Consider the following 26,453-nt stretch of genomic DNA (forward strand, 5'->3'; position numbering starts at 1 on the left):
TGTAGGATTAGGTTTAAACCTAACTAATCCTAACGAATAAATAATCAAATCCAGTGTCACATTGTAAATATGAAGTTATGGATTGTACTCAAATGATTTTATACATTGAATTGATACAATACAATACTGCTGTATTTAATTTTGGGAAATGATGTACAATAATTTCCTTTGCCATGCACCTGCTGTTGAAGAGTTTTCAAAATGAAGACAGGAAACAGCCAGGAGAATTTAACAAGTTGTTCATTTACTTCATTAAAATTGTACATCAGAGCACTGATAACTGCAGTACTGACATGTTGACACATACAGACTACAGCATAACAGCAATTTGGAAAGAGCAGTTTTAAAAGGATTCCAGTGACCTGAACTGTGATGCTGGGAAGAGCAATTTAACAGCACAACCAGTTATGTAAAATATGATTAAACAATATTCTGCTGTTGTTGAAATTCCTGTTGTTTTGAAATTTGGAGGTAATCCACAGATTAAAATGATATCAAGACTAATGCAAGAGATTACAATTGGGTTACAGTAGATTTCTTCTTGTGTAGAGATAATAACAACTTTTCTCAAGACAAAAGTGCACCTTTTCCCCAAGCAAAGAATCCAGAATTACAGGGAGTCAATTTCGAGGATCAAAAGAAAGAAAAAACATAAAGCTACATTTAGTGTTCTTGTGCAAAATGTTACAGACAATAAATATGAGTGTATATGACACCTTGATATCTTTCATGCATTTTCACCTCACACAACCACAATTAGAAACAGATATGGTATGAGACTTGTTTTGTTTGTTCTACATAATAGCACTGTACAGCAGGTGGCTCACACTCCAGCAGGCACTCATTTCACGCCCAGGGTTAGGGTTAGAGTATCCTAGGGTTAGAGTTTGGGTTACCCTAGGGTTAGATTTTACCATATCCCCAGGATCTGTTCAGTTCTACTTTTGGGTACATTAACTACAAAAGCAAATCTTATTAAAAATATTGGGCACTTGGTTAACAGTCCTGGGCTGGTCTCTGTTTATGGTTTCCATGTTTTATTTAAGTTGGATCCTTGCATGTTTTTTTGTTTCAGGTACATAGTTCACTGGTTTCACAGCAATAACAAATAAGAAAAGGCATAGATCAACTTCACAGACAAAACTAGTGACTTCTGTCTATCTGAGCCTGTGATTTTGGGAAAAGTAAGTTGGACATTTCCTTTTCTACTCAATTAGTGAAGTCAATACAAATTAGACAATGGAGTACAAATTTAAAAACTCAAATCCAGAATCATAATAACTGATAGAATGCCTAAACAACCAAAACCCTCACCTTAACCCTCGCATGAGCCTAACCCTCGGATGAGCCTAACCCCTGCATGAGCCTAACCCTCACAGCCCAGTAAGCGGAAGCGCAAGTTAGCTCCCAATACATCTAGGCCAGATATTAAGTGTTCTTAATGCCTTGGTTTAGTTGTTAGGATCTGGGTAACAGCAGAACTGTGGAGAATCTGCTGGGTGAGAAACTTTGGCCTGAACACCAGCTGACACAGTGACTCCAAGTCTGTCACTTTAAATGATCTACTATCAGTCAGCTGCTGAAGCTCTTTCAGCGGGCATGTGCTACACGCAGCCACAAATGATCCTTATCAAAGACTTTGTTTTTGTTGGAATATCCAAATGTTGGGGTGGGATGAGTTTGCCAGAGAGGGAGATTTGCATAGCAAATAGCAATGCAAACACCAATTACCTCAAATATGATGCACAGCAAAGAGCAATGCAAACACCAATTACCTCAAATATGATGCACTTCAAAAGTTCAAAAGACTTTTTTCCTTTAGTTTTTTCATCTGAAAGTAGACTGAGCCTATAATGGGTAACTAACTTACCTTAAACACCTTCCTAATAAATTATCATAATATATTTGTAAGGGGTAATCTAAAGGGATTTATCTGTGCAAGCTATGTAACTATACCTTTGGTCAGCAGTACTGTACTTTAATAATTGAACTCAATATTCTGGGCAAACAACACTAAAAACATACTATGTTTCTGATGATATAGGTTGACATTTAAAAGTTCAAAGGCACTGGATTCTTTGTATTAAGAATCATCACTTGGTTTCTCAGTTGTTTATAAGATGCATTCTGGGATTCTACATTAATGCTCAGAAGCATTATCCGTATTGTGTGTGTGTGTGTGTGTGTGTGTGTGTCTGTGTGTGTGTGTGTGTGTGTGTGTGTGTGTGTGTGTGTGTGTGTGTGTGTGTGTATGCGCACGCGTGAGTGCATGCATGTGTTTGTGTGTCTGTGTTAGGGCTCTGTTCCTGGATATACCAATAGATCTGTGCATACTCTCAACTTACAACTGGAAATTAACTGCAGAAACCAGCTAGGAATAAAACCACAGTCCAAACCTCTCCACCTCTTATTCTCTGATGGTACAGTCTCTTGTTCTACAAAAGGCATTCACAACAGGCAAAACACTACGAAGATCATCAGTTATCATACATAGGTAAGAACTACATTATAATGGATATAAAATAAAAATTAACAAAATGTTCCAAATTAAAAATAGAACTTATCTGAATGAAATTCTAGTTATAAACCTGGAAGTTTAGATGTGTACAGATGAGCCTGCTATAGCTAAAATAATTACACAACAAACTTTTGAAAATTCAAAATATATTGGGTGTCTCAGTCTAAAATAAGGAACTTTTCTCCAACATCTTTTGGTTTGGTACAAGGTGAAGTCCATATATGTCTTATTCAGAATTCCATCAGTAAGCAGAGGGCACAAATGCTTGACACTGTAACATTACCATTATTCAAACAACTGTAACACTTCCATTATTAAAACAACTCACACTGAAGGATGAAAAAAGAATGTGATATTCAGGTATGCATTAACAAAGCACTAGCTACAGACCACCAACTTAAAACACCTCTTGTATTAAAAACATATTTTACAGTCTTTATACTATATGTACAGCATCTGTATCTATACACAGATGCACAAGACACATTTGGGGATATAGTGGGGTAGCTTTGTATGGTACCCCTGTACTGTAGTGCAGCCTACCCAGAGGGAGTAGAGACAGACAGTGAAAACAGAGACCTGCTCTTTCTAAAGGGGCTTTGGCTCCACCATGTGGCTGATAATGTCTATAAGGTTTTCCAGACCCCATAGGTAGCCGTCCTCCCGAGTGCCCTCTACCCAGACGGCCCGATGGCTCAGTGTCTGACCCTCGGGAAGCGGAGTAGTTTTGCCAAAGTCAATCATCCACACTTTTGCCTGCTCCCGCTTATCATGGACAAAGAGAAGAGAACTGCCAATCACCTGAACACAAGCCAGAGACAAGGGAAACAAAATCATTGTCATATATATTCACTTGAACATCTTTATTTCTTAATGGTGCAAACAACACTCAGGAAGTATATTGTCATTATACACCCATGCGAGTTTTTCCTCTGTAAATTCATTGATAACTTCTAACTAATGACAGCAAACAGTAGTATGTCTACAAATAATATTAAAATGTTAATTGAATCAAGCAGGATATTGCATTGCATCAGTAATTCATGATGCATTATAATCTAGAATGATCTGGCTCCTGTTTCACTTTTACTGGCTTTTTGTCAAGCAAGTCACAGTTTTGGCTTTAACTCTAACATCAGGCAGAAGCTAATCGTTGCTGCAAACCTACACTTTGTGTAGACACTGTTCAAATAGTTTTCACTCTGATTGTTATATTTATCCTTGTAAATGGGCTCAAGGGGTAAAGGCAGGCATCCTTAACCCTAACCCTAAAAACAGAAACCCTAGGACATAAGTCCCTAACCCTAACCCTAGCCCTAGGACATAAGTACCTAACCTTAACCCTAGCCCTAGGATATAAGTACCTAACCCTAACCCTAGCCCTAGGACATAAGTCCCTAACCCTAGCCCTAGGACATAAGTCCCTAACCCTAGCCCTAGGACATAAGTCCCTAACTCTAACCAGTACTGCAGTGGGTCACTCAGTATACAAGCACAGCACTGTATACCTCATGTGTCTTGAAAAACGGCGACTTTTCCAGAGTGTCCCTGAGTTCCTTTAGCCGGATGAGATAAGAATTCTGCCCAAACAGAAGTAAAGTTGGCAATGATTAATGAATGTGAATATATAGGCAGATGGACACAGATATATAATTATATAGTATGATAGACAATTTAAAGATAAATACTGTATAGAATAGCAATATATATAAATTGTGCAGAAATTCACAGGCCTACTGAATGTATTGGACAAATGCTATTTACAAACATCTTTGGTAATGATCATATTTAAATTTCATGGTTATTTAACATGCAACACTTTCGCTAAACCTTGATTTTACAACAGCTTCTTTTTTTATCTACATTGCTTTCATCTTAAAAACAGGAGCTTCCAAAGGAACACTTTATTACAGAAAAGTTGCAAATATTGCCATTGCCTAAAAGGACACAACCAAGGTGTCTGTCTAGATGAGCACTCCAGATTGTGTAACCAACAACACATGCAAACTGAACCGTGTTAAAGCAAAATATGAGCAATGGAAAAAAAAGGAAAAATAAATTATCAAAATACATTAAATAGGGAATACAAGCTTGTTCTTAATAGAAAAAAGAAACAACATGAACATATAATGCAAATTAGTGCTATTATTAAAGGGAAAATCCCCACGTGGTTTCTGTGCAGAGCTTCACTTGAGCTCTCGGAGGATGACACAAAGGAAAACATCTAGGAATGAAAAGGAAAACCTCAAGCTGAACTGGCCTCCTTTGGGAGTTTATGGTAAGCTTTAGGGGTTTCCCCAGCTATCTGGCGCTCTCCACACTGGCAAAGAGCCGTAACACACACTAATGCATACTTACCAAGATATTTAGATTCCCCTTGACAAAGTCAAAGAATGCTTCTGTGACTTGTTCACGACTCTTTGTCTTTTTAAAGTCTCTGTTCACTGTTCCATCTTCCTTCTATGGGTAAACAAGAAAACAATACACATTAAAGAGAATGCTTGTAAATATGGATTAACACAATAAAACACAAAAACGCAATAACACAATAAAACACAAAAAAACGTTCCTCATAATAAAAACCTTAAGGAAATTAAATTTATCTAGTATACTTGCCAAAAAACCTCTTTTCTTCATTCAGTCACACAAAATCAAGTAAATTATAGAAATGGAATTAGAGAATCAAAATGTTTCAGTAGACTAGACTCCTTCCATGAAATGTTTGTGTCAAAAAGTTTTAATACAACATTCTAGTTTGCTCCAATGGACTATGAAAGCTTGACATAGTTCTTAAATCTGCAAGGCAGTCATCCCTAGACTCAGATCCAACCTGCAGCTCAGGCCTGACCTATAGCCATAATATGGACACTGAGTTCAAATCCAAACACATAACAACAGCTGCCTGTTCTCCAAACTCTTACTCAGTATGCAACAGTTTCCGAGGGCAACCTCTGATGCCATGACAACAGAGGCGGTGAGAAAAAACAGCAAGAGAAAGAGAGAGAGAAGTAGCCCCTAGCCTTCTATGGACATTCTTGGCCTTATGCAAGTGGAAACTCTGAGAGGAGAAGCCCTCATGTTTTTCCTATTCACAGACCATGCTGGGAGCTCTCCTTAATGAAGACATATTTTTGGAAAACCACACAACAGACCAAACATGGTTGCCCTAGCCCTCTCTTCCCCTGACTTATTAGAATGTTAGCCTAGTCTAATTGAGTTAAGCAGGGAGTTCCAAGTTGTATTTTGCCTTTTTGACATTCTCTTATGGGGATGCATTTGGTTGGTATAACAGCAGCCAGTTTGTTTGTGTTTAGGGCTGCTGCCTGTCACTAACTGATGTTCTGTTCAATGTAGGTGCCACTGGCAGCCTTGCTGCATGACAAACACACTCAGCTGAGCACAGCCTCAAATGACTATCCTGCCCTGTCACTTGAGGCCTATTATCCTGTTACATAATTAAGATGTAGACATGGGCCAGCATGGTAATTCAATTTCTCACTTTTAATTTCACTTACACCGTATCTGTGTACTGCTCTTTAAAATCTTTTGTGATATATTTGTGCCTGGTACAGCAACATTTTCATCATTTCATTTGTGATATCTGTATGACCACATCACCCACTGCAAAAATCTCAGTGTTAAATTTACACCTACAGTTTTTATTTGGATACAGAAGTAAGAGTTAAACACTTTAGACTTTAGCTGTCTGGAGCTAGTTTGAGTCTGAATAACTGGCAATGTCACCTTGATTCCCTCAATGCGGAAGCCTAGTGTAGCAGTAGAACTGATGGTCTCTCTCCACTGCATATAGCGAGGTTTAGTAACTGCTTTCTGCTCATGTTCCACAGGAGTGGGTGCGTCTGGATCCACCTCAATCATCTTCTGGTACATATCACTCCTCAGAGTGGGTTTCCTTCTGGCCTTTGTCAGCTCCTCCTCCAGATATGTCCTGCAGTGGCAGGAAGAGAAAACACATTTGGCTCCTTTCCCAGAGATAGCAGATTACAAATTGCATGTTGGGTAAGCAACTTTTAACATTTTTGTTGTGATAAAGTGAACAGCAAAGCAATTACAGCATTAAATTTGTTGGCCTAATTCAACTCACTATATGACAAGATACATAATAATGTAATTATGGCTTTAAAGTTCTAAAAACAACAACTCAGCTCAGACAACAACCTGAAAGTTATCGATTTTCTGAAAAGACCTAGATGTTTGTTCTCCTTTAAACCTAAACCCTCATACTACTCTGGCTCAAACGCCCCCAAAAAGCACTAAGGCTTACTATATAGATTCTTAAGCACTATAATGTTTAGTCTTGAACAGGCCTGTGAACATTCCAAAATCCTGACCATCTGGCCATGTCTGCAGTTATGCAGGCTCAGAGCAATGTTCCAGCAAACCTTAAAGGAAAGCTACTGTAAATGGCAAAGAATTCTTAGCATCTCCTAGTATAACCCTATCCACAGAATAACCATAACCCCAGTATAACCCTATAGCTAGTATAACCCTTACCCTAGTATAACCCTAATCCCAGTATAACCCCATCCCTAGTATTACGCTAACCCTAGTATAACCCTATACCCATTATATCAAAAGCACATTTTGCCACCAAAGCAGTGCATCTATCCAGATGGGAGGATGGCTGAATTTTACTGAATTTCAAAGGTGATGAATAAAAATGGGAACTGTTAAAATTAAATTTACATTTGTTACTTCATTAAGTATGTGGGATTGTATGTGATAATAAAAGGCAGCATTACAGAAAACTAAGAATTGTCTCAGCAGTAAGATATTCACTCAAACTCTCTCAACAGTAATATATTCATTCAAACTGTCTCAACAGCAAGATATTCAATCAAATTGTCTAAAGAGTAAGATATTCACTCAAATGTGATCTACTTGTATTCTTTATTTATTTATCTGATTTTTTAGAAGATACAACATTAAACACCCTTAATCTATAGCACTAAAAACACACATCAAGGTTCATAAATGAAGGTCCTCAGGTAGTACTATTATCACCTTCCACTTTTATATACATTCAAGATCATTTTTGCCACCAACCTCACACCCATCTTGCAGTCCATGACACACGGCAGGTCAAACTCAGCTAACAGGTCATCCATTTGGTTGTACTTCTCACCATCCTTCTCCACATCACCATGGTAGGCTGGCACATATGGCTTGAGTGCATCCTTCATCAGCCAGTCGAGACAGCGCTGTTCACACTCACAGTGCTTCTTCAGAATTCGCCCATTGGCTCCTGCCTTGAAACTGCCTGCAAGAGATGAAGACAGAAGGGGTTACAGATAAGGACTAAGGGTTAGGGTTAATGGTTACTGCTAGTGTTAGGGTTTTAGGGTTAGGGGTTAAGACAAGGGGTTAGGGTTAATGGTTACTGTTTAGTGTTAGAGTTGCAGAGTTAGGGATAGAGGTTACAGTTAGGGTTTTAGGGTTAGGGTTACAGGCTGGGCAAAAAACCTATCACTTTAAAAAAAATAACACTTTTCCTGCACTACATAAGATTTCATTTCAGCCCTCAGGGACCCCCAGCCAGACCAGGTTTTTGTTTTGCTGCAGTATCTCATGCACATGAACCAGGTAATGACAACTTGTAGAGCTTTGCATTACCTGGACAAAGTTTGTTGGGGAGAGTAAATATGTGGGCTGGTTGGGAGTGTCTGAGCACTAGATTAAGATCCTGTGTCCCAGGATACCCAAAGCACTTCTGAGCTGAACAAACAGCAACCTTTGTTATGTATGTGCAAGTTACACTGCTGTAAATGCATGCAAAATTAAAACATTATCAGTGTCATTTTCAAGCAAGCTGGCTATTTTGTAAAATGTTATGTAACAACATTGTTCCATGGCGGTTGCCAAGGCCTACCTGCATGCCCAGCAAGCTGGATCCAAGGGTACTTCTTTTTGAAGGACATCATGAAAGGTGACCAGTGCACAATGTTCTTGATCTTCTTCCATGATTTATGCTGTTCAGTGACACAATGAGAAGTTTTAAAATAACACTTCGAAAAAGATTGGGGGGGACAAAATAAGAGAACATGAGTATCTAGTCATTTAGTATGTAGTGTAAATTACTGCTTGTGTAGATAATTATTTATGTAAGTTTGGTGGCTCCTTTAGGGTTTTTTGTGGGAGATCATTTTCCTGTATTAGACTACACCACGGCCAGAGATGTGTACTCTAAGTCACACTGATGGAAAATAACCAAAGATGTCTTTTGCATGTATTTGACCATCCCTTCTGCTCTGTCTAAACCAGTCCTCATCAGTTTGACAGCTTCCATATGACCAACAAAATGCACAAAGCCATTGCTAAGTTAGCCTAACCACCTCAAGACGTACCATTAAATATTAAATACTATTTAGTAATAACTCATCCAGATGCTGTTACTCCAAGTGTTTTATGACGAAACTAACAAACCTTTTTGAATAGCAAGGTCACCTGTTTTTACTGGTCTTTACAGAATGCTAAGCTATGAGTCATGAAAAAAGCTACAGATGGTTGAGAAGAGAATGAGCAAACAAAAGCATTGATGAGAGCTCATAGCTAACAGCTTGCAGTGCACCACACTCCCTTTCATTCTTCAGTACTGTTAACGAACACAGAATTTACCCTGGAAGCCAGTCCCAGATCGGACCAAACTGGTGAAAGATATATTCATAAGTGTAAATAATTTGAAATAATTAAAATAACTGTAATAATAAATAAAATAGGTAAAATATTCATAACTGTAATAATTTGTCAATTTAACTTCAGTAACTTACATTTTTGTAAGATATATTTCTGATTTCATTCTGAGTTACTTAAATCTGAAAGCATAAAGTAACAGTTTATATTTTGTTACTATACATTATTTATTTAATGTATACAGGATGACATCTGCAGTACCCAACCAACCAATCCTGTGCATTTACCTCTGCTTTATGGGTAGTGATGTGTGTTGTGACTCTGAAAGCTGCCTTTATGTGACATAAATTACTTTCACCCAGAACACCAATTACTCCATGGTATTCTAGTTCACTGTGCATTGCTGACATCCCTGCATTGTTTAACACCGCTTTCCAGCATGGCCACAATGCTAGTCTCTGCTTCAGTCTCTACGACACATGAGGAGGCTTTCCTAGTGACCAGGAAACCTCCATCCTTTAGTCCCAGCTGGCCCAGCCATGATGTCCCCAGTGCAGCCTCCACAGCAGCTATAAATCTCCACTCACTCATCCACAGACAAGTATAGCAACACAAACAATACAGCAGCACAATCAATACAGCAACACACAATACAGTAACACATTCAGAACAGCAACACAAACAATACAGAAACACAAACAACACAACACAAACAATACAAAACATATTCAACAGAACAACACACTAAATACAGCAACATATGAAAACTGGTCAGTTCTGATTCTGTGGACGCATGACGATGAAGTAACATCAGCACACAACAGATTCTCCTTTTATACTGTATTTGTGATGCTTTGGTTTTATCCTTCAATCTTAGACAAGCCAATATACAACTGTACACAATAGCAGGTGCATTGTAGACCTAAAAAGTTGCTTAAAACTCATATACAATGAGAAACTGAACCATCCAGAAAATATAAAGTCATCTTGTCTTTTTTATCTTGTTATAATCATATGATAGTTCTACTGTTCAGTGGGACTGAAGTTGAACCTCAACCTCATATTACATTTTGTGGCTGTTGACTCCAATCCTACATGATCTTTTGTGTATGCTGTTGTCTAAAATCTTAACCTGCCATACACTCTTCTGTTCCTTTATTCTCTGGCTAAAGACCCCTAATGAAAATTTAGCCCCAGAGCTCTGCTATGCTCGGGGACAGACAGAGAGAGAGAGAGAGAGAGAGAGAGAGAGAGAGAGAAAGAGAAAGAGAGAGAGAGAGAGAGAGAGAGAGAGAGAGACAGCGAGACAGAGAGAGAAAGAGAGCTAACAACATGATAAATTCAAAAGTCACATACACAAGCTTATGCCCTGTTCAGAATTAATCTGTGTGGATGGGATTTTCATGGGCAAAAAAAGATGTTCTTCAAAATCAAACAGATATTTACTAGTGAATAGAAATCTCAGATAATTAATGAAATAAAAATAAATATATAATAAAAATAGATTGAGACTGGGTGAGTAATACCATCATTAAAACAAGCTGAAACATGAAATGGTGTGCCGCTCATTTCAGAGCATCTTATGTAAAGAAGAGTCTGTCTGGACACAGTGGATTGACCTTAAAATGATTTTAAAACAAGGACAGAATTTACCAGAGAATTGCTGCATCACAAGATAATTTCTGTTACCCCTAAACCAATTATGCTTTGCAGAAAAACAAGCAAAGTCTGTGTGGACATTCTTTTCATTGAGCAGATATGGAATTTGGAAAAGAAATCAAGTGGAAGATGTCAGTTTCAGAAAATGATGGGAAATGTAGTTTAGCATTTTAGTCAAGGTTATGTCAGGTGACAATTTTATACAGGGTAAATAAATGCCTGTTAGTCTGTCATACAGTGGAGAATGCTGGGGTTATGCTGACGGGGCTGTATGAGTGGTTTTAGACTGAGGGCTTACCACATCCTTGTATATATTTTATATATTATCTGTATATAATTGTATATATTGATGGTATATAACTATATATATTGACACTATATACATTGACAACCAAATTGTATATTTTATTTTTCTTATAGTATCAATAATTTCTATATTATCTGTAGTCCATTTGTTAGTTGATGGAGAGTACTCAACATAGACTTCATACCTATCATGGTTACATGGTCCAGATAACAAGACAAGCTTTAAAGTACCTACACAGTAAAATCAAAGCCCATTGCTATTACCTGAATCTCTCTGGTGACCAGGATGATTGATGTGGCAAGAAAACTTAATACCAGGAGAAGGAAACTCCAAAGATGTGAGGCAAAGGATGCCATGCTGATGCCAGTCAGGTGCAGTATGCACTAAAGCACACCACCAGGGCTGGAGGTATAGGAAGGGCCAGGCAAAGCTGCCTCTCATTTGTTTTCTTGCAGAACAGCATTTTAAAAAATAATCAGATCAATGCAAATACATGGGCATAGTGCGCCCTTGTGCTCGGACTATATGGACTATATGACTATATGAGAACTATATGACTGTAAGAGAACCCACACACTGCTTGACTTAGTACTGACATATGGTGTAGACACAGAGAATGTAGTTATAATACCCCAGTCAGATGCCATCTCAGACCTCTTGATCAAATGATGGAATGCTTAGAATCAGTATTTTGCTGCAGAAGCAATGATGTTGGTCCACTTAAAAATGTGTTTCTTGGTATAATGATCACATTCGCAATTTAAAACAAAACACTAAAAAAATATAACGGAAATGGTGCCACGCTAAGCTTGTAGTCTTCCAACTTGAATGGAAGGAGAGCCTTCTCAAGTATAGAAAGGCACTTATTACCGCTCAAACAGCTTAGCTCTCGACCCTTATAGAAAATAATCTTAGATTTCTATTTAGTAGAATTGCACATGTAACTAGGAATAAAACTGACATCACTGCTCAGATTACAACATGACACAGCAGTAATAAGTTCATGAATTTCTTTAATAAGAAAATTAGACATAACATTAAGTATATTAACATGATGTCAGGGAGCTACTTAGAGATTTACACTTTATGGCATTAAGAGGTGAATTTCATTGAACTGGCAACCTTCTGACTACCAGTCAAGTACCTTAACCACTGAGCAACCACTGAGCCACCACTGCCCCTGGGGATCAGAACAACAAAGCCAAAAATACTATAGAATCCTTTACACTTATCAAAGAGCCAGAACTTACAGAACCTTTACTAAATTTAATTACTCCTTGAACACTGGCTAAATATCTAAATATTTTAAATTAGTAGTGATCAGACTTATCAAAAAATCTAACCTCGACCCATGTCAGATGTCAAACTACAGGCTGATCTCAAACCTCCCATTTATTTCCAAAATCCTAGACAAAGCTGTAGCTTAGCAGCTAAGCTCATATCTGAATCTGAACCAGATACATGTCTTTCAGTCAGGGTTTAAGCTTAATCATAGTATGCAGACAGCACTAATTAAATTAGTTAATCTTGTTGGTTTCTGATGTTATGTCTCTTTGTTTAGATTGGTTGATCTGAGTGCAGCACTTGACATTATAGATCATATAAATTTTTTAGATAGGCTAAAAAATGTTTTTTGGATTAGGGGAATAGCCCTTTTCTGGTTTATATCTTATCTGGCCAGTCACTACAAGTTTGTTAACATAAATGGAGACCTCTCAGAATACAACAAGGTTAGCTACGGTGTTCCACAAAGATCTGTTCTAGGGGCTTTTTTCTTTATATATGCTACCTCTAGGTGACATCATATGTAAACACTGTGCTAGTTTCCAATGCTAGGCTGAAGATACTCATCTATATGTCTCAGCCAAACCAGAGGACATATATCAGCTTAGTATTATTGATGAATGCATAAAGGATGTAAGACACTGGATGATGAGGTACTTTCTCTCACTTAATCCTGACAAAACAGAGGTGCTTCTGTTAGGCCCAGAGACAGCTAGGCCCTCACTCTCTATACAATGAACCTCAGTGGTCTCCCAAGCACATTTTCTTTAACAGTTAAAGATCTTGGAGTTATTATGGATCCCAGTCTCTCATTTGAAGCTCATGTAAATAACATTTCTAGGACTTCCTCTCTCCACCTCAGGAACATTTCAGGAACATGCTCTCCTGACATGACGCAGAAAAGCTAGTCCATGCAGTAATCACTTCAAGATTGGACTACTGTAATGCCTTACTATCTGGATGTACCATTAAGTGCCTAAACAAGCTCCAGCTAGTTCAAAATGCAGCAGCCAGAGTTCTTACTAGAACTAGAAAATTTGATCTCATCACGCTTAACTACTTTGCATTGTATTTTAAAATCATACAGACTATATGACTATATGGACCATATGACTATAAGGACTATATGGACTATTTGGACTATATGACTATATGGACTATATGACTATATGGACTATGGACTATTTGGATTATATGACTATATGGAAACCACTTTAACACTCCAACAAAGAACTAAATCACGCAAACCTAAATGTTCATTAAACTCCACATGAGGGAACCTGACTCTGAAATTAAGAAACTTAGAGGAGAACATTAGAGCATATAAGTATCACAACTATTATAAATGTACCTTATACAATACAAACAGATTGCACACTAAATGCAGATGAAGGTTATGCCTTAAAAATAGACAAAGCAACTTTTGTTTGACAAATTGTCTACACATTCATGCTATGTTAAACACTATGGACCATAGAAAAGTTGAAATAAGACAAGTCAAGTTATTTTCTGAGATGAGGTCATCTCCTCACTCTGACATCATGAAAAGTATTCATGCGAGTAGCAGTCTTCCTGTGGCAGACTAATGGTGAATTGACTTTCTTGCTTAAAACAGCAGAGGATAGAAGACTGGACATTATCCTCCTTTTCAAATAAAGACAAAACCTTTTACACTGTATAGATTAAATGATTTATTGTAGCGTTTTAGCATTTTTGAATTAGTTGTCATGAATGGAAATAATGGCAGAAACAACAGTTCTTAATTAAAGTCATATGCACAATATATTGTTTACTTTGGCTTCTCTACACAGAAGAGATTGCATTCTTTCTACTTTACAATGAATACAAACTCTTTGTTTGAAGCCAAAATAAAGGCCCCCTGATTTGCATGCAGTATTATACTGGACTGCATATGTCTGAAACTGTGAAAAATATCTTATTGTTGATTCAGCTGTGCTACTGAAATTGAAAAACAAGCTCCTGATCTTTGGCAGTTATTAAATTGTACATTTAATGTTTTGTGGAAACCAGAGAAGGATCAGAAGCTCTTAGTTAAAACTCATGCACGTAATAGGTTTGATGTATGTCAACCAATCAGTGCATCATATATCCCTTATACATATAATAATGATTCATTGTATTTAATTATTAATATTAGTGTATTTAGCATTAGGTCAAAGAACTTAACGTGAGCACCCTCTTTTCTGTTGATATGAGCAAGCATCATCTCAAAACCACAAAAGTTTCCGATGCCTGTGTGCACCCTGGGAGACACTAGAATGAGGTTAGTGTAGAATTTTGCATGCAACACTCAATAAGGCTTTTCATTTTACACTGCATCACTAAAAGTTGCTTTTAAGTAGTCTTCAAGAACTGTTTCTGGTGTCTTACTAAAGAACAGTCATAGCATAATTTACCCAGTCATTTCTCAGAATCATGCACTACACTTAACAATAGATAAAAATAGCAAAAATCCGTTGTCAGACTTGTATTTAAATTGTCTTCCTTCAAGTAATGCCAGGAAGCTTTAAATGTCCCAGAGGACGTTTCTGTTCGTGAGCAGCAGCGCTACTCTCTGGGCTCTGATGCTTCTCCATAAGGCCTTCACAAGCAGCTATCAATAGCCTTTAACTGGAAAGCGGAAGAGTTTGCGCTGTATCATGTGGAGTACACTGGGTAGCGCAGGGTCATGCCATTGTTCTGATAAAGACATGGCAAGCTATATCAGGCATGAGGAAAGGGATACCACTGTTTCGCAGAGACCCCCTTCGACCACACTAGTGCTGTTAAAGTTTCCACTGAGCATCACTGCCGGAGGAAGTGGCTTTTAACCCCTCGAGAGGAACCTCTCAGTGAAGACAGGAAAGTGCCAGCCCTTGGTGACAATAATTTCCACAACTGTGACCAATGTGTAGCAAAACGTAGACATCCTTAGAGAACTACATCTATGTCTGCCCCAAAGCCACATCCTGACCGCCTTACCCTTATTATGTCTTGCCCTTATTGCTAGACTCAAGCAACAGTGGTCTTTAATTATATATTTAATGTATTTTAATTGTAATTATCATTATATATTTGATGTATTATAATGAAATATCAGTATTAAACAGTCAAAACAAAAGAGTTTGCAACCAGCTTACATTCAGACTTACAGTTAAAGACTTTTAGCCATTTACTGTCAGTTATTGAACAGTGAATCATTACAAGAAAAAGTGTCACAAAAGATAAATTGGGTTTCTAGAATTTTCTGTTTGACATAGTGGTCCATTTGTCTCCAAACAGCACTGAAGTCCCTTTGTCTCCAAACAGCACTCACCTTGTCTCTCATATTAAGGGACAGATTCATACAGGGGGTGGGACCTGGTGACATACTAACCCTAATAAACTTAACACTAAACTTGACCATAAAATTACAGGGCAAGAAAATTGTCATTGAATGGCACAAGATGGGTCAGAATGACAGGCTGTGCAGGCAGTGGCAGTTTGGTGCATTAGTCTGTACATTAAAGATGCTACGTCAAGGATAGCAGCAATGCAAGGTCATCAAAGCTGCATCTCTTTACTCATTGCAGAACTTCTTTTAAACCTGAATTAGCAAAAGACTGAAGAAGCATAGTTTTATTCACTCTAAAATAATGTTATTATCACCTCTCCCAGTTTGGCACAGGTTGATTTATGAAGAGGAAACTACCATAAACTAATTCTTGTCACATTGGCATGCTTAAGTAATAGTTTCCTTTAAGTAGTCTGTAGTATGGGGAACCAATATGTCTTTCAATTTAGACAAATAGGGTTGTTATATATGCACTACCTTTGTGTGCAGAAACTTGTAAAAGGCCTTTGACCAAAGTTCAGCATGCTCATGCACTAACCCTCACCCTAACCCATAACCCTAACCCTAGTTCAGAATGCTCATGCACTAACCCTCACCCTAACCCCTAAGCCTAACCCTAGTTCAGAATGCTCATGCACTCTAAGCTTCAAGTAAACAGTGGCTCGTTAGCAGATGAGTAATTTCCCTCTACATGGCAATGGGGCGTATCACAAAAAAAAGAGAGTTGAGAAATGAAAAAAGGGCTGGTGAACTTCCTGTCTGTTGCATATGGAACGGGTCTCTAGCAGAGCTGTCGCAGCTAAGAAGCCCAGCTGTTTGAAGCAGGCATGCCTTGACGTCAGCTCGTCTCCAGGCAACCGTCAACCACAGGGGTGTTACATTTTCCATTGCAAGTAGTTTTCAGATCCTCCAACAAAAACAACTTGCAGTCCCGCTGTGCACTCTGTGTGTGTGTGTGTGTGTGTGTGTGTGTGTGTGTGTGTGTGTGTATGGGTGGGTAACAGTATCAACTCCTGTACATAACCTTTTTTTTCTTGTTGTAGAAAGGGCTAGAGAAGTGTAATAATCAGCTGTTCAGGCTGAATAAATATTTCCTGCTTTCACCTCTGAAAATTCTGATGAACGCATTTTGCTGCCACCACAGAGTGCCCGTTACGCTACAGTGTTTACTAGAGCACAAACAAACAATTGTTCTCAAAAGAGAAATTAGACAAGCTGTCTAAATGACATCAACCTTGGAACAATCCCATTCTGAGTCCTTTGCAAAGTAAGTACAAATGCTACATTTGTTGACTTGCCAGTATGACAGTTCACTAATAAATGTTGTAAGAGGATCTTCATGATTGGAAAATTTATAGGGAGAAAGTGATTTTACGTCCTCATCCAGGAGACAATCTTTAGATGAGACAAAATCTTTTAGTAATTACACTCAATACTCTCATTTATCAAGCACTACTAATATGTGGCATGCTTATTTATTCTGTAATGTAGAAATATGCACAGCATACAGATTGTACCCTACCCATTATACCTTCCTGACATGCTTTACACAGTGTGCAAACATTCACAAAGCACTGGGACAGGAAAAAGCACATCTTTTGCACCACAGACAAGAAAAAAACCTAGGAGTGAAAACAGCGACTTCAGCGCTAAAGCTTAGTCACACAGCCTATTCTTGTTTATGAAGGGTGACACTGACACATTAATATCAAGACTATAGAGAATTACAGAATTATGCTGGTTTGAAGTGTTCAATGCTGTAATTAGTGTATAAAAATGATTCCCCTCATATATTTAGTTGTACTGTACCCTTATTTATTTAACATAACTTGCTTTATTGTTTTAGAATAGCCATGCAATATTTCAAATATTTAATATGCAATATATTTTTGGTACACAAAGTAAGAGATCACTACTTATGAACTTTTAGCATTTATAACCTATTTTGTCTATGCACTTGCAAAAACAGCCAAGGCTCTACTTGCAACAAGGTCCTCAATGTATTTGCTTGGGCTTTGCTTGACAGGCGTCACTACAAGTAACCACAAGCCTCTATTGCTCTTCTGCAAATGCGCGTGAACACACACACACACACACACACACACACTCACACACACGAAGGGCTCTTCCCTCATCTTACTGCCACAGAAGATGGAGACACCACTACTCTATGCATGCCATTACTGTATGCATGCTTACGACAGTGAAGAAGCCAACAGGCAGGACATGCAGCTTTTAGTGGTCAGTGTATACATTTGAAACACAACACTTGCAAAAATTCCTAGTAGAGAAGTTTAAATCAATCCAATGGTGTTGCATGACATGTCTTGCACAGTTCATGATAAAGTAAAGTGTAGATATAGTCAATACCAGATGTTTTGTTCTAAAAGGAACTAGAAAACTTTACTTTGGAACTGAATATAGTGGTGTATGGTTAGTCCGAGTTTTACTCTGATCCCAGATAGTCAGCAATTCAAATAAGCAGTGATAACCTGCGATACCTGTCACAATAAAGTAAATATGATGAATACTAGCTAATTCAAGTCTGTTATTTTATTCAATCAGATTAAGATTCAGCATTTTGGTTGAAAATTGCTGATTTTCAAATGCAAATGAGTCTTACTTGACACATTTACTGATGAGTTATGGTAAAATCTTAGCAGGCATGGGTTAAGGTATGATTAAGTAACAACCAACTAGTCAGGAACCCTTTAACCAAAAGCACAAGAATGCCTGTGTGAATCCCTGTCTGAACGCCTGTGTAACTCCCTGCCTCATTTTGTGATCACTCCCTGTGTTGCTTTTATATACTAAAAAATGACTGACCTCTCTTAAGATAGAAGTCTGATATTGAATGGTTTGGAATTTGGAGCTAATGTACATGTAATACAATAATCAGCAAGCATATGAAAAGACCAGTCCAGGTACATTCCAGAGACACCTGCATAGCTTTAGGGGATCAACCAACATTAGCAGCACTCTCTCTCTACCTCTCTCCCTTTATCTCTCTCTATCGCCCTCCTTCTCTGTCTCTCTTTACTAAGCATTCCATGTAATTCAGTCGAAACTAATCTACAGAATATAACAGAATATATGCACTGTTTCACTATAATGTTCGATATCTGCTTTAATTTTTTTATATTTTATCATAACTTTCAATATTCACCTATACTGGTCAGATAACAAAATCAGTCATTTTCAATTGGAATTTGAATTGAAAAAAATCTCATTGTACTCATTGTATTAAGGTAGAACAACAAAACAATTTTCACAATACATCTCTAAATATGTATGTATTTACCTGATGCTTTTATACAAAGCAACTTACAATTATGACTACAGCTTGAACAATTGAGGGTTAAGGGCATTGTTCAGAGGCAATGTGGCAGGGCTTGAACAAGCAACCTTCCAATTATAAATCAAGTACCGTAATCACTGGGCTACCACTGCCCGTTTAAAAAAGATGTAATATAATTAGTTTTATAAAATATTTATTCAATGTGAGCACCTCCTGATCAGCATCCATGGATAAGAAATCCTCCTAAAACACCCTGAAGAAATCCAGGGATACCGTATAATAAGTATTAACAAGCTGGGTGTAATAATGGCACAGCTATACACATAAACATAATTCTGATGTAAAGGAATATCCAGTGGAAACTTTTCTGGGTCACTTATTTGACCAAACCCACTGATAACGCCAGTTTTATCGCCCCTCAAATTTCCGAAACCCCAGAGACACCCACATAAACAGAAACCACACTGTCAACAGTCATGTAAGTAGAGAAAAATGCATATGTAAGGCCATCCAAGAAAAGCCATAGCACAGAATGTACAACGAACCCCCTTGTTGTCAAAACTGCCTCATTTTATCAGATTTTGAAAAACTGTCAGTGTCTGCAAATAATGTGCACTGTGTATTCTACGGGAGGCCAGTCAGCATATTTGTTGAGTAAGCTAACAGCTTTTACAAACTAATTAGACTGTACAAAATTTCCTTTAGAACATTTTTAACTACACATATTTTTGGCAAACGTTTATAACATGTTTCTTCTTCAATGAGTGTGATAACAACTGAGGGAATGTGTATGTGTACTAGGACTGATAAGCTATGAATAAATGTTTACTAGCACTGATTAGCTTTTAAAGGTCTAAATGCACCTAAGAGATATGAAATCCAATTAAAGAAACATTCCCTAGTGGTCCCGGTGATGCACTCCCAGGCCATGGATAAAACAACATAGCTCTCTGTGACAGAAGCAACATGTGAGCCACAGATTCTTTAAACATTTGGCCATCGAGAAACATGCCTTCAAATCTGAAGCATTCTCAACAGGATGAGCACAGCACTGACACCCACTTCACAGAATCATAGTATAGTCTTGCTGCTAAAGTCATATATAGTATGTACTGAAAGCTTATGCTGTTTTATAGGACAGACCCTAATGACCACAGAGGATGCATTTGAGCTAATGGATGATTTTGTTGTCTAATAAGTTATGTGAGACTCAGGTCCACTTGTTAACCTTGTACTGAGCTATTTGTTCATGCCTCTGCCTTTGTGCTCCATTTAAAGGGCGGCCAGCTAAAGTCCCCCCAGTCTAATAGGACAGAAGTGCCTTTGTATGTTAGAATGTCAAGTGTTACTCAGGGAGAATACTGATGAGGGGAAGCATCAGGGGGAGTGCCATAAACTGGGCAGATGAACGGGAGGATCCTGTCTAACATTAATTGCTTTCACTTTGAGAGATCCCGGCTGAAAATGTAGGCACACATTCCTTGTTCTAAGAAAATTAAGTAAAGGTATGACTGAAGCCATACATGGAGGCCAATCAAACCCTGCTTGCTTAATGAGCAAAAACCCAACAGAAGCAAACAGAACTGCACTGAGGAAGAACAAGAAAGGAGCTGGACTCACCGCTTTTTGCTGCGTCTGCAAGAAGGCTGGTGTACGTTCTGGGTCACTGGAAATGTCATCCTCTGATTCCTCCCAGGAGGAGGAGAAGCCTGCTGAAGAGGCTGATGAAGAGGAGAGCTTACGCAGCCCGGCTCGGGAAGGCTGTGGGCTCACCTCAGGCTCCTGGCCCTCTCCACTGGCCTCCATGCCGTGGTCAGTCACTATTACGGCAGGGATGGCACCCATCTCCACATAGCTCCCCTCAGCTTCCACTTGAGGCTGTACTTCCATCAGTTTATCATTTGCTGGGTGTGTCCCAGCCCACATGTCCACATGCTCAGGGGTGGCCAGTGAGATGACAGTCTCTCCTGAGATGCAGGACAGTCTGTTAGCCCGACTACGCGAGACACCATCGTCCATATTTAAATTGACCATGTTATTTTCCTCTCCACTACTTTCCTGCCCACTACACTTCTTCCCATTCTGCAACTCTTTTGGGATTCCAGTAAGGTGGCCTTGGCTCTGGGACTCCAACAGGTTCGAGTCAGGGAGCAGAGGAGTCTTGTCTGGCTGAGGGCAAGGGTCACTGTTTGGGCTGGGTCTTCTGTGAGGCCGGGGGCTGCACTGGATGTCCCTGCTTTGGGCCTGCGCAGAGATGTGCGCCTCAAACAGGTTCACCTTCTTGTTCACCTCCACATTCTGGAGCTCCACGCTGCGCTGGAGCTGCTGAACAGCATGCTGCCCACTTTCCTCCTGCTCCTCACCCGGGCAAGAGTTGCTCAGACGGCGCACCCGGCTCCCCACGTTCACCCCCAGCAGGTCTGGCGGACAGAATGGCCTGGGGCTGCCAGGCGGGAAAACAAAAGCAGTCCCAGAAGAACCAGGAATCAAGCTGCTGGGACTGTAGGGACCACTGGTGCCCCCCAGCAGTGGGCAGTAGGTGGTGCGATCTGGCACAGGTAGCACAGGCCTCCCAGTCCGAGATGTGCTCTTATCAGCCAGGTTATTGGAGTTCATCATGATCAAGCTGTTCAGAGCATAAGCAGCCATAGTAACAGGCTGGCTCTGTCTATATGTGCTCCCATTTAGGACCACTCATCCACTGACGTCTGGAGCCAACCACCATGAGGGCGGGGTGGAGGAAAGCAGACTATGATAGAAACACAAGTCACACCAAGTCCTCGTATTTCCTTCACTTATTGTATGTACTGGGCAAGCCACTGAAAGGAAAAACAAGGGTGTTATAATAATGCAGGATATAGTAAAATTACAAACCGGCTTCAGAGGCAATGTGTCATCAAAAAGAGTGTCCGGGGATCAAATATTTCTTTTCCTAAAAATAGCAAACATTATAAGAACATAAAATATTGTTTATATTACATGTTTGCTAACTGTACAATCAACATTTATTCTCAAGGGAGTAAAACCTGAATAACTGTAGCACTGGGCTTTGGAATATAAACTACAACAAGCCTCCTCTCAAAAGAAACAAAAATTATCAACATCGAAATAATGAAAACATATGTCTGACAAATAAAAAGTCTCAACAAAATAACATCAAACAAATTCAGAGCCAAAAGAGTAAATACTCCACTAAAATACCTTGGGAGAGGAGGCTTGTATTATTCTATCAGCACTGCTCCTAAACAGCAACTCAACCTCTGCTAAAATTAAATCAACACAAGGTAAGCCACCACACATATATGGTACTCTAAATAGTCCACCACAAATACATTGTACTCTAAATAATGCACCACATACTTGGTACTCTAAATAGTCCACCACACATACATAGTACTCCAAGTAGTCCAACACACGTAGGTAGGCTAGAAGCTTCTCAAATTCTGCAGCTTTAAGTGTACCAGATAAAAGATTTTGTTCTTTTGCCAAAATACATGACTACCCACTCAACCACAAATCTAATAGGCATCCCTGCCTAAAGATTCAAGAAGCTAAAAACATATAGGGCTGTTTTCCTGAGAAAGATACACATCAATAACTGTTCTTGAGTAATGCCACACCATAAAACTGTGAGGACAACTCCACCACCCCCCCACCCTCAAACTCAGAAAAAAGTGAAGTTACGGGGGTATTTTGTGTTTTGTTGTTTTAATGGTTTTGATGAAATTTCTTGCTGAAAGTCAGCACATTGTGGAAACTGTTGCATGATGATTAACCCCAGAAACACATGAATACCTTATTTCTGTTTTGAGCATGCAATTCGACCTCATTCTCTTTTAGACCACACAATTCATCCTCAATCTGTTTTAGACCATACAATTCAACCTCAATTAAAAGAAGGATAAAATGCTCCCACAAGCATTAAATCATTAGTTTCTGAACAGAGAGACAGTGCTGTGAATCACGGTTCATGCTTTGTGGCCTCAGAACAAACTTCTTCCTGCAAAACATGCTTTATGGCTACACACTTACTTATATGAGGCACCACTGGCCTGATGTCATATCTGCTTCTGCCAAGGAACCCCTTCAACTACAAAGCAAACTCATTACAAATCTGCACACATCCATAATAAGGGCTCAATATTCGTAGCCCAAGCAAAGAGTAAATCCAAAAACAAGGTAAAATAATTCAGTGGTCAAAAATTCTGATCTCACCTACAAAGCATTTTGGCCTATCAATCCAAATCTAACCCTTGTATCTATCAATCAATCAATCCAACTATATCACACGTAAAAATCAAAGTGACTGAATATGCCGATAAAATGTTTATCAGACATCCAGCTACACATGGACTGGTTGGCTGGAGCTTTACAATTTGGTGTTCCTGATCCACAAGGAATGAGAATCAGCAACGAAATGAACGAAAACACCGTTGTACTTACTAACACATATACAGAGTAAGCAATAACTGACAAGATATCAGTAAAAGTAACAAAGATCAGTAAATGAACAGCATATTACTTTGGTAGAGGAAGTAACAAATATCATTAAACATTACTTTGGAAGCCCACAAATTGATTCAAAAAGAGGCCATAAACACGTGGCGACGTTCTTACGAAGTCGGTTGTCGCAAATGTCACAGATCGCAGTAGTTAGACGAACATGAATGAAATAGCGTATATATTAATAGTTTACGTTTCTAGAAATAAATGATTTTAATAAATACTTAAATCAATAATTTATGCCGGAATTGCCAATTAGAACAGATCTTACTTTTTAGCCCAATGTGACGATATTTACATCTGACACAAGTAAAACAAGTTGTTAGGGTCCGATTATATGCTCCGCAGATGTTTCTGTTGTAAAACAGTGGGATCTATTTGCGGTTTTCGTAAAACAAATCTATAATCATTAGACTATTACACTGTTATAATCTATTTGTATTTCTTTCTACCGTCTCATCCGCTCCATAGACTACAAGTTGCTTATGGTATGACTTTTTTTTTAACATGGGCGTGACAAAAAACCTCATTAATAATAACCCATTTCTATCTCATATTTTGGCCCAAAGTAAAATGACCGTTTCGTAAAACGTACACAGAAGTTGGACGACTTACCTCGTGCTATGTGTACTCATAGCTTTTGGTGTGTGTAAACGCCGTTGTTCATTGCTGTTTTACCAGTCCCTGTCCAATCCAGAGATATTCAGGAATAAAAACGATTGTCCAGCGCCAAAATTCAAGTCTTACTGCAGACTTTATATAGCCTGAGGTCGTCAAAATTTAGTGTAGGCCAACAGATGTATTGCTGTGAACCGATGCGCGCTTCAGCAGTCCGCTTCGAGTACTGAGCTATGTTGGTTCAAAATACAGAAGACAGGAAGGAAGTCAAACTGACAGTCGTCCTGGGTTCAGTAGACCAGTCGGCGTCTCTCCGGTCCTTCACACACTCGATATTAAGGGAAGCGCCGAGAATTTCAGAACTATGGAGCCCTGGAGCGCAGCGTTGTTAGATTTAAACTTCTGATTTTTAGTTGATTAAGCAGCCCATTTTAAACTCAAAATCTTTTAAAATATAATGGGGTTGGGGGAGGGGGGGGGGGGGGGTGCAATTTACGAATTAAAAAAAAGCTTTTTTATTGCTCTCTTCTTCCTATTTTAATATGACAACTGCAATATTTGTCTATACATTCAATAATCTTATACAGTATATACTATAAAATTATAAATATAGTTCATTTTGATGTGGGTTTATGGAAAATGTATGTTACAGATGTGTAGTATTTTTCAGGGCATAGCAAATGCATCTGTGTCTGGTCTTTATGTAGACTTCTTAAATGTTTTCTGCATGTACACATGTAGCATTGTATACCTTCTACACCTGTTATGCTACTTCCCAGACCTATTACCATCCAAAATGTTTCAGAGGTCACTTAGCTGCCTTGAAAGTATTGATTACTGTTAGATGGCCATTCTAGTTAGGTATTATTAAACGTTTTCTGAGTTACAATGAAAGTCTTCTGTTCTGTCATTGTAGCCTGTCCACTGCTAAATTGCTCATTTCAAAACAAACATTTTAGCCTCTCCTTAAAAGTAAAATAATGCAATTTTGTTTTTGCATTGTGTAAAACAATGAAAAGGTGTCATCTGGTGAATGGAAAATCCTATGCTGTGGTGGCCAATCTGATTTGAATGAGACTGGCTTTCTGACTGGCTGATAGGTAATATGAAAATTAATTTTCCATGTCCTGAGACAGACAAAAAACCTTTCGCTAAATACAAAATCCACCATAACAATATTTCCAGTGTTTTAGTTTGGTAACTTTAGTGACAGGTAAGTCCATCAGTGACATCATATGCAGTGAAATATGCAGTGACATCATGTAACTGTTCACTGTTTCCCAGTAAACTTACAGTAGAAATAGGTTATATCACAAATAGACATTTACAGATGAAGTATTAACTTTGCTTTTAATTGGAAGTTGCTAAAGTTTATATAATGACTCTTTTGTGGTTTATACATCTTCTCCGTTAAACAAATTTTTGTGCTTATGTATGAAAATGTTTCTGGACCATGTGGTTTAAATGAGAAATAAAAAAAGAAAGAATATGAGTGAGAGAGAGAGAGAGAGAGAGAGAGAGAGAGAGAGAGGAGAAAGAAAAATTGACAACAAAGAAAAACAATTTTAGGCAATGTAAAATAAATGTATATATAAACACACGCATAAAAAATATTGGGTACTCTGTACTTCACTAAACACACACACACACACACACACACACACACACACGTGAAGTACAGAGTACCCAATATTTTTTCTATTGATATAAATTTTAATAATATGTAATAATATTTGATTTGGGATTGTGAGGAAGAAACCTTATGCATGTTTTTTGTATTCAAGTGCAATATAAACGTTTAATCATTTTTTATTCAAGGTGTGCTCTTTTCCAGGTAAGTGGTGACCACCTTTCCAAACACAGCAGGGCAGGATCTACAATCAGCAAATGGAATTAAGTAATCAGCAATCCTATTGAGGTAACCACTCACTACTGTTCCTTCATATATAAACAAACGATTTAGAGAAACATTCCAAATAAACACACAATTGGAGTGGACATTTTCAACTTTCTATGGAACACAGCATGTGCTTTAATCAAACATATACTGAGAAGATTCCATTCCATATTCCATAGAACATGTGCGCCCCCTGTTGGACAGCAAAATTTCATAATTCAGCACTAACCGAGAAGCGACATTTGGATGAGCTAACAGACTAGTACTACTTTTAGCTCATTTCTACCAGCAGATGGCAGCAGAGTAAATAGTTAGGAATCCAAGTCCGGAAACTAAACATTACTGCTGCTTTTGTGTTTAGTTTTCCCTTTTTGAATTCAGGAA

The 26,453-nt window shown here is 38.4% G+C and overlaps 1 protein-coding gene across 2 annotated transcripts; it reads right to left on the minus strand.

The window, feature by feature from the left end:
- Positions 1-222: 222 nt before the first annotated feature.
- itpkb (inositol-trisphosphate 3-kinase B) lies at positions 223-24,452 on the minus strand. 2 transcript variants are annotated; one of them, XM_027022834.3, is made up of 8 exons: positions 24,170-24,452; positions 20,672-21,870; positions 8,409-8,508; positions 7,586-7,799; positions 6,263-6,467; positions 4,877-4,978; positions 4,027-4,098; positions 223-3,319 (listed from the first exon to the last, which is right to left on the minus strand). In XM_027022834.3, the coding sequence occupies exons 2-8, from the start codon at positions 21,698-21,700 to the stop codon at positions 3,107-3,109; spliced, it is 1,935 nt and encodes a 644-aa protein (XP_026878635.2). In that variant the 5' UTR covers positions 21,701-21,870; positions 24,170-24,452; the 3' UTR covers positions 223-3,106. The 2 variants fall into 2 exon arrangements, with proteins under 2 accessions (XP_026878635.2, XP_081573854.1); XM_081717728.1 differs by lacking the exon at positions 24,170-24,452 and adding an exon at positions 23,826-24,138.
- Positions 24,453-26,453: the final 2,001 nt, after the last annotated feature.

This window comes from Electrophorus electricus, chromosome 7 (assembly GCF_041902795.1).
Source record: "Electrophorus electricus isolate QZ-2024a chromosome 7, ASM4190279v1, whole genome shotgun sequence".
Classification (NCBI taxonomy): Eukaryota; Metazoa; Chordata; class Actinopteri; order Gymnotiformes; family Gymnotidae; genus Electrophorus; species Electrophorus electricus.